This window comes from Hypanus sabinus, chromosome 8 (genome assembly GCF_030144855.1).
Source record: "Hypanus sabinus isolate sHypSab1 chromosome 8, sHypSab1.hap1, whole genome shotgun sequence".
Lineage (NCBI taxonomy): Eukaryota > Metazoa > Chordata > Chondrichthyes > Myliobatiformes > Dasyatidae > Hypanus > Hypanus sabinus.
In genome coordinates, this window is record NC_082713.1 from 127,865,443 (window position 1) to 127,874,628 (window position 9,186).

The 9,186-nt window shown below is 45.5% G+C and overlaps 1 protein-coding gene across 1 annotated transcript; it reads left to right on the forward strand.

Moving 5' to 3' along the window:
* The first annotated feature begins 313 nt into the window (after window positions 1-313).
* On the forward strand, window positions 314-4,297 carry LOC132397804 (uncharacterized). Its single transcript, XM_059976555.1, has 2 exons — window positions 314-3,904; window positions 4,183-4,297. Exon 1 carries the CDS (start codon window positions 374-376, stop codon window positions 3,578-3,580), a length of 3,207 nt encoding a protein of 1,068 aa, XP_059832538.1. The 5' UTR covers window positions 314-373; the 3' UTR covers window positions 3,581-3,904; window positions 4,183-4,297.
* The last annotated feature ends 4,889 nt before the right edge of the window (window positions 4,298-9,186 follow it).

A 9,186-nucleotide genomic window follows, 5' to 3' on the forward strand; every position in this document is an offset into this window, starting at 1 on the left:
AGATAATATTTATGCTTTCCTTAGTTAAAGAGTCGCGGATAGTTTGCATGGAAGTGTATTTAAAGTAGTCAATGGAGCAGGTAAACTCTCCCTGTATACTGCACCTTAGTGTAATGTAGTTATAGTCACCTTTGCAAGTATTTACACTTGAAATGTGATATTAAGGAAGGAACAAATACTGTATCAATCTTGTATTGTTTTATCAACAGTTTTCACCATATGTTAATGTGAAGAGTGAACAGTAAATGGTTAATCTTACTGCGATCTGGTTCTTATTAACTGGTTTATCTCGACGTTAAATTCGGCGTTCGTTACACCCGAAAGAGAACGTTACAGTGAAAAAGCGACATTATCAGGTGTTTCAAGTGCTGCAATGTCAGCTCAATCCAGCATCAAGTCGACGCCGCCCAGCGACAAGGGCGGTAAACCGACATCAAGTAAGCCCACCCGGGCGTTATCAGGTGTTCCAAGTGCTGCAATGTCAGCTCGATCCGGGATCAAGTCGATGGCGCCCAGCGACAAGGGCAGTAGAACGACATCAAGTAAGTCCACACAGGCAAGAGCCAAGGCAGAAGCCGCCAAGGTGCGACTGCATTACGCCAAACAAGAAGCAGTTTTGAAAATGAAACTGGCCACCAAAGAAGCCGAAAAGGCCGCCAGAGAAGCCGAAACCCAGTTGGAAATGGCAAAAATATCGACAGAGTTGCAAGTGCTGCAGCTGGAAGGAGAAGGAGAAGCTGCCATGGTGGAAGCAGAGTACATAGAAGAAGCTGAAGGGTCGCGTGATCTGACCGAAACAAGTTCTGCTTTAGAAAGGACCAGACTGGAACGCACGAGCGACTATGTACAATATCAAGCAGACAGGCAGGCTCGTCTCCCCTCTCCATACCTATTCGATAACTTCCCCAGCTACGAGGAAGAGAATTTACCCTCGCGGCCCCGCGATGAAGTCAAGAATGAAAGAGCTGACAACCGATATACTTTGACACCAAAGTTACAAAGTTCGATGCGAAGAGACGCGGAGGTTGAATCCAGGATGGCAAATTCCATGAGAAACGTGCGTTCTCAGTCATATAGGCGCCAACGTACTTCTCCAGCCCGCATGCCGCTTGCAGCCGATCCCACGCTGCAGTATTTAGCACGACGGGATCTCGTCACTTCGGGACTGTACCAGTTTGACGATAAACCCGAAAATTACCGTGCTTGGCTCTCCACATTCACCAACGTGATTGACGGGGTCCAGCTCAGTGCAACCCAAAGGTTGGACCTTATGGCGAAATGGCTGGGGAAAGAATCACGCGACCAGGTGAGACGCATGCGTTCAGTGTACATCAACAAACCTGAGCTAGCCTTAAGCGAAGCGTGGGAGAGACTTTGGGAGAGATATGGGGCCCCCGACATTATTGAAGGGGCGCTATATCGACGTCTGGAAAACTTTCCTAAGGTGTCAGCCAAAGATCACTTTAAGTTAAGGGAATTCGGAGATTTACTCATGGAGATCCAAGGCGCCAAAGAAGATGGCTATTCAGCTGGTCTAGTATTCCTAGATACTCCATCCGGGATTAGACCAATTGTGGACAAACTTCCATTTGGGCTGCAGGACAAGTGGCTGACTGTTGCCTCAGAGTACAAGGAAGACCACGACGGTCGATTTCCTCCCTTTAAGCACCTCACTAGGTTTGTGTGCAAGGAGGCGAAGAGGCGAAACGACCCTAGCCTTGTAGGTCCAGGAAGCATTTTGATTTACACCAAGCCAGGCAGATCCGTTTCGAATGTTTTCAACATTGATAAACCCGTGTCAGTGCTCAAGACCGAAGCCCTTACGACTAACAACGACCCTGGCAAGTATTGTCCATTGCATAACAAACCTCACCCCCTGAAAGCATGCAGAATGTTTAGGGAAAAACCCCTTGAAGAGAGGACGGCTCTTCTCAAGGAGAAAAGAATATGTTTTAGATGCTGTTCCTCAACCTCTCACCTCGCCAGAGAGTGTACGATCGCCGTGAAGTGTCCGGAATGTGGCAGCCCAGATCACGTCGAGGCCATGCATCCCGACCTGTCACCACAAACCGAGAGCGCTTCTTCACCCCCACAACAGGACGGCGGGGAGGGAGAGGCTCACTCTAGGTCAATAGCTGTCAGCACGAACTGTACAGAAGTTTGCGGTCAAGCTCAGTCAAGTCGTTCTTGTTCCAAGATCTGCCTCACTAAGGTGTACCCTAAAGGAGCCAAAGACAAGGCCATCAAAGCCTATGTGATTCTGGACGATCAGAGCAATCGTTCACTAATCAGTCCAGAGTTCTTTAAATTGTTCAACATTGAGAGTGAGCGGTTCCCATACTACCTCAAAACTTGCTCAGGCAACATGGAAACCCAAGGAAGGAAGGCAGAAGGCATCCAGATCGAGTCCCTGGATGGTAAAGTCGTCATCTGTCTCCCTCCGCTCTTAGAGTGCAATGAAATCATGAATAACCACGCTGGGATCCCGACACCAAGTGCGGTGCTACACCAGCCGCATCTCCACCACATCGCCAAACACATCCCAGAACTGGATCCGAAAGCGGAAATACTCCTGCTATTAGGAAGAGATGTTATCCAGGTACACAAGGTTAGGCAGCAGATCAATGGACCACTCAACGCCCCCTTCGCGCAACATCTGGATCTGGGCTGGGTGGTGATAGGAGAGGTGTGTCTCGGTGACGTACACAAACCGATGGTTAACACACTCAAGACCAATGTGCTAGAGAGTGGCCGCCATTCAATCTTTCAACCCTGCCCGAGTGTCCCGTGCATCAAGGAAGCACAACAAGGCGTTAACAAGCGCGAGGCAAGCGACGAGTCGCTGGGCCAGTCAGTCTTCGCTCTAACGAAGTATGACAACAAACTTGCACAATCAGCTCAAGATACCATTTCTTTAAAAACCAAAGACACCAAGGTCTTCAGAGATGAAGCAAATAATGGGGTTGCCCCATTGCCAATCAGAGAACCACGCCAGCGCTCACCAGATAACAAAGAGCAGGCAGTCAAACGGTTCACGTCCTTACGGAAAACCCGGAAAAGGAAACCCGAGATGCAGCAATGCACCCGATTGGCCCACGAGGTACTGTGCACCCTAATGGCAGAGGTCACAGCCATTATAAACGCACAATCATTCCTACCTGTGTCTTCTGACCCAGAAAACCCCTTTATACTTTCGCCATCAACGCTCCTTACGCAGAAGGCAGGAGCACCTCCTCCACCAGGAGACTTCTCAGACAAGGATTTGTACACAAAGCAATGGAGACAAGTCCAGGCTCTGGCAAATCAGTTTTGGTCCCGCTGGAGACAGAAATATCTACACTCGTTGCAACACAGACAAAAGTGGACAGAACCCCGAAGGAATCTTCAAGTTGAAGACTTAGTCCTGCTCAGGGACAAGCAAGCCACCCGCAACAGCAGGCCAATGGCCAGAATCACTGCTACATTCCCTAGCGAGGATGGACATGTCAGGAAGATCGAATTGAAGACTACCGACCAAGGCGATGTGAAAATTTACCAAGGGCCAGTTACAGAAGTTATTCTACTTCTACCCAATGACTGATTAAGAGACTAAGTTTTGTACTCTGCTCATTGTGACCTTACGAAGGTCAAGCGGGGAGTGTGCTGTCTTTACGACAGTTATTTAGTTTATAATATTTTCGCTTAGTAATTCATTCAATAGTATTTTCTAGTTAGAATTAGAAGTGTTTAAAGTGTATTCATTGCATGTAAAATATATCGGCATGCGATGACGTCACATCCGGTTTCGCCGCGTCTTGTGGGAAAATACCGGTTTGAAATTAGCGCGAGGGTGGGGGCTCACCACGAGGCTCACCTGAGCACAAGCAGTTTTGCAGGCATGAGAAATCACAGTGAGAGCAACGCTGTAAGTTAATAGATAACCGATATATTGAACTAAGATGTTAATGCTGATCCTGTTAGAGGTAACGACGGTAGATAATGTTTATGCTTTCCTTAGTTAAAGAGTCGCGGATAGTTTGCATGGAAGTGTATTTAAAGTAGTCAATGGAGCAGGTAAACTCTCCCTGTATACTGCACCTTAGTGTAATGTAGTTATAGTCACCTTTGCAAGTATTTACACTTGAAATGTGATATTAAGGAAGGAACAAATACTGCATCAATCTTGTATTGTTTTATCAACAGTTTTCACCATATGTTAATGTGAAGAGTGAACAGTAAATGGTTAATCTTACTGCGATCTGGTTCTTATTAACTGGTTTATCTCGACGTTAAATTCGGCGTTCGTTACACCCGAAGGAGAACGTTACATCAATACTAAATCTAAAAGCGCAGGTATAATAAGAATCAAGAAGAAATAGCTCTTTTGTTTTCTAGGGGATAATGTATTGTCCGATGGAAATACAAAAGTCACTTTTAGTTCGTTCAAGCTGCAGCATTTTGGGTTTAAGAGAGAGACAGTTTAAACTTGCCCATCTTTAGGGTGCCAATCCGTTGAGTCGGGGAGTTAGTTTCCCCGTTGTTAGCTAAAAGTCGTTTTCCGTGTTACACGCCACCAGTCCCAGGCAACAGAACTGAATGCACGTGGCCTCCTTCAAATGGCCTCCCGTTGTCACGGGAGTGCTAGCATTTCTTCTGGTGCGTCTGAAGGGATTGTCCCCAGACCTTCTTTTATCCTTACTCACGGGGTCTCAGATGTCAATCAGGTTGGGATGATGCAATCCCTCAACCAGCCCACTCTGGTCATCCCCTGAGGGGCTTCAATGAATAGTACAGTACTCAATACACAATTTGGTCTTCCGGAGACAATGGCCATGTCCCGTAGCTTGCTGGGGAAATGAGGCATTTTGCACGTCTCTCTCTCATTTCCTGGGCCCCTTGACCCAACCCAACAGTGATCTTGCGATTCTCACAAAGGAGGGGGCTACGGACGTAACACTCCTCATATATGTGAAGGATATAAGAAATAAAGTCAATTCAATTCAATTTCTCTTACTTCTCCCCAAGACCTTTTGCATATACTCATTGACAATCTAATAGGCTTTTTGTATCCCTCTTTTCCATTTTTCCAAGTATTCACTGTAGGTTGCGGGACTTTTGTCAGTGTTTAGGCATAAGAATATATCTATGGGTAACCTCATTGATCTACCAAAGGGAAAGTGGAACAGAGAGAATCCTGTTACTTTTGACCTTGTACAGATGTAAGCATAGACCATTGTATTCAATGACTCTTTCCAGTTTTCTTTTTGTCTTTCTGTTAGTGTTTTCAACATTTGCAGAAGGGTCCGGTTGAACCTCTCAACTTGTTCATTTCCCTGGAGATGGTACAGTGTAGTTCTTGATCCTGCCACGCTGCTAAGTTTTCTCAGTTGCGTGAAGAGTTGCTTCTCAGATTCAACCCCTTGGTTGTGGTGCATTTGTGATGGGAACCCAAGCTTCAGGCAAAGTCATTGAAAAAACAGTCAGCAATAGGTTTTCCTGACTTCAAGAAACATCAGTGGAGCTTAGGAAGGTGCAGACAGAAGAGATCAATGAAGAAAGGCTAAAGCAGAAAGAATGAGGAGGAACACCGTAGACTAAAGGACAGAAGCCAGAAGTTCTGACAATACCATAGTATAGCAGTTAATGCAATCCCTTTATGGCAGCAGGTCAAATTCCTGTCACTGTCTGTAAGCAATTTGTACGTCCTCCTCATGACCCTGTGAGCTTCCTGCAGGTGCTCCAGTTTCCTTCCACATTCCAAAGGCATACAGGTCAGTAAGGTGTGGTAATGCAGTGTTGGCAATGGAAGAGTGGTGACTCTTGTGGACGGCCCCCAGCACCCCTTTGCTGAATTGATTTGACATAATCAACACATTTCACTGTACGCATGTTGTGATGTACAGATGACAAATAAAACTAATCAAAGTTCTTAAGAGAGTTCAATTTTATGCATGGGCTTCCGTAGGGACTTCGGGTCAGGTCTCAACCTTCAGTATTGCCAGCTGGTTGAAATCAGGGGCAGAAGCACAGGGTATTTTCTCTGCTTTCAGTAAAGCCACACAATGACTAATTATCACATTTCATCACTGCCTTGCTTCAGGTCAACCAGCTGAAAATTAAATCAGGAATTTCCCTCATTTCTGAAAAATTTGAAAAAGACATGGCAATTGTATGATACGATAAGTATTAATTAAAGTATTTCTTTAGAGGTGGTTGCCCACTGAATCCCTATGATGCATTAATGCTTTGTGCATTCCCTCTCTGTCCGTAACCAACGGTTTAAAGAGTTTTGATAGTATGTCAAGCACTTTGGACTGTGTCATTGAGCCTTGCCCACTGGTTATGCAGAAGGTTAAAGCCCATCCCCTATCCATAAACCCATAATCTAGGTTGGCAATCCCGACTAGAACTGAACGAGTGCTACAAAGTTGGAATTATGTTTTCAGTTGAACTATTAAAACTCTTTGAGTATGTTATATTCCCTGAAGTGAAGAAAAGTTTCACTCATGACATGGCAATATGTTGCACCTTGTTGGTTACTGAGGTCCCAAATTGGCCACCATACAACACTGACAACACTTCAAAAATGCTTCATTAAAGTTAAATTCCTTCAGATTACCTAAGGTCATGGAGGATACTTCAGTAAAGTCTCAGGCCTCCCCACATTTCATTATTGCGTTTGTTCTCTCTTGCTTTCAACAAAGGAAATGAACTCCCGGTCAGGAAACTGAATGGTTATCAGCTACATATCCTTTACAGGGAGGATGTTGGAAGAGTTCATGCTCTTTGTGAACAGAAGATTTCATTAAAAATTCATAAAAGACTTCCTGAAAAAAATTAAGCACTGACTGAAAAAGTTGCTTCTTGTAAGATATTGGAATGGATAACAAATGGAGAAATTCTGGTAGGCATCTCTGCTTGGATTGTTGGAGACCCTTTTACGTCGGTTCCAAACTCTAAGTAAGGAACCTTCTGGCATCATCAAAAGCTTGAAATGGAAAATACTGAGTTGTCATGGCCACATAGCCACATACACTGTCTTGACTTAGGATGGAGATACAGCACTCATTTTCTCTCCTTGGGATTAGGCCTGGTCTTCTTAATCTTAACTAATGACTTGGATACAGGTGTTTGACACAACACAACTAGTTTTGCAAAGCTTAAACTGAGGAAGATGAACAATCAAAAATGTTATAATTTGATAAGCAAATGGGCCAAGCAGCAGTTATTCATTTAGAGTACTATGACAACAACTCTGATGACTACCATTAAGAAGGCCAGGGGAAAGGTAACACATCACCATAACTTAGACATGTATCATTGTAGTTGAGTTTAAATCCTGGAACTCCTTCTCCAATAGCTATATAGAAATGTAGAAACATAGAAAACCTACAGCACAATACAGGCCCTTCGGCCCACAAAGTTGGGCTGAGCATGTCCCTACCTTAGAAATTACTCATCTTACCTACAGCCCTCTATTTTACTAAGCTCCATGCACCTATCTAAAATTCTCTTAAAAGACCCTATTGTATCTGCCTCTGACAGCCCATTCCATGCACTCACAACTCTCTGAGTAAAAGACTTACCCCTGACATTTCCTCTGTACCTACTCCCCAGCACCTTAAACTTGTGTCCTTTTGTGGCAACCATTTCAGCCCTGGGAAAAAGCCTCTGACGATCCACACGATCAATGCCTCTCATCATCTTGTACACCCCTATCAGGTCACCTCTCATCCTCCTTCGCTCCAAGGAGAAAAGGCCGAGCTCACTCACCCTATTCTCATAAGGCATGCTCCCCAATCCAGGCAACATCCTTGTAAATCTCCCCTGCACCCTTTCTATGGCTTCCACATCCTTCCTGTAGTGAGGTGACCAGAACAGAGCACAGTACTCCAAGTGGGGTCTGACCAGGATCCTATATAGCTGCAACATTACCTCTCAGCTCCTAGTAGAGCTACTAGGACTTGATGTTTCAATCCCAATGATGAAGTCAGCACTCTCGATATTGGCAGTAGGCTTGAAGTGGTAACGAGGAGGGTAGCTACGTCATTGGGGTCATCAGGTGGGCACCTTCCTTTTTGTTAATAAGCCCATGATGTCTCCAGAAAGGTCAACAATGCTACCTGGCGTCCCAGATACACCCCCATCAGTTCCATACCCTCCTGTTTTCATCTTGCAGCCCAGTTGTTGTCTGTCCTTTTAATCCAAATCCAATTACTGCTTTCCTCTGCTGCATTTGACAAGGACTTGATTGCTTGTTGGAGGGAGACATCCCTCATCCCATCTTCTTCAATTGACTGGTTGTAGATGTAGCAACGAATCCCCTGCATTCACTTCTACAGGGAAAATCTTGGTATTCCAGCCATTCTGGGCAGCTTCAGTTGCCAGTTCAGAGTACTTGGTCTTTTTCCTCTCATAAGCTTCTTCAATGCCATCTTCCATGCTACTGTCAATTCCACAACATTTGCCAGCTTAGTTGTTGTGGACTACAGGACCATGTCTGGCCGGAGTATTGTAGCTGCAATGTCTGGGGAAACATAAGCTTTTTTTCCAAGTCCACGTCCATTTTCCAATCCCGAGCAACATGCAGAATGCTTATATCCTTTGATGTTACTTGGTGCTCCGGAGGTTGGCCTGCCGGTACAAATCGTATAATGTGGATATTTCCTGCCAATGTTTGTGGGAGACCATTTATGGTGGTTTGGCTCTGTTCCAAGCTTGATGCCAGCTGACTGAGAACTTGGTTATGCCGCCAAGTGTACCGCCCCTGGCTGAGGCTCATAGTGCATCCTGTTAAAATGTGCCTTAGTGATCCAGGTGCCTGACAAAGAGAGTGAGTGGGGTCTTCTCCCCACCACTGGTTCAGGTTTTGAGTTGTTGGTAGGAGTTCATAAGTGGCTCTGATGACAAAACTTAGCCGAGATCCCTCCATCTCCCAGATGTCATGTCAACTGAGTTTCCTCTTTTTTCGGCTCTCCCAATTAGTCCATTGGCCCTGCTTGGCCATTGAAACGGCTCTGTCGTGTCACTTTGCCTCCTCCTGTCTCCTCACCTCCTCCACCACAAGCCGTCTCTTCTGCACTGACATTGCCTTGTGCCATTGAGGAGCCTTTGGGACGAGCCTGAGCCCAGCTCTCCCAAGTTGGACTTGGCCAACCACATCCCTGAAGTGAAGAGCAGACCTAGCACTCTGAACGGCTTCAGATG

What these genes read in the sequence shown, in the direction of transcription:
- LOC132397804 (XM_059976555.1), top strand. Translation starts at nt 374, where the DNA reads ATGTCAGCTCAATCCAGCATCAAGTCGACGCCGCCCAGCGACAAGGGC.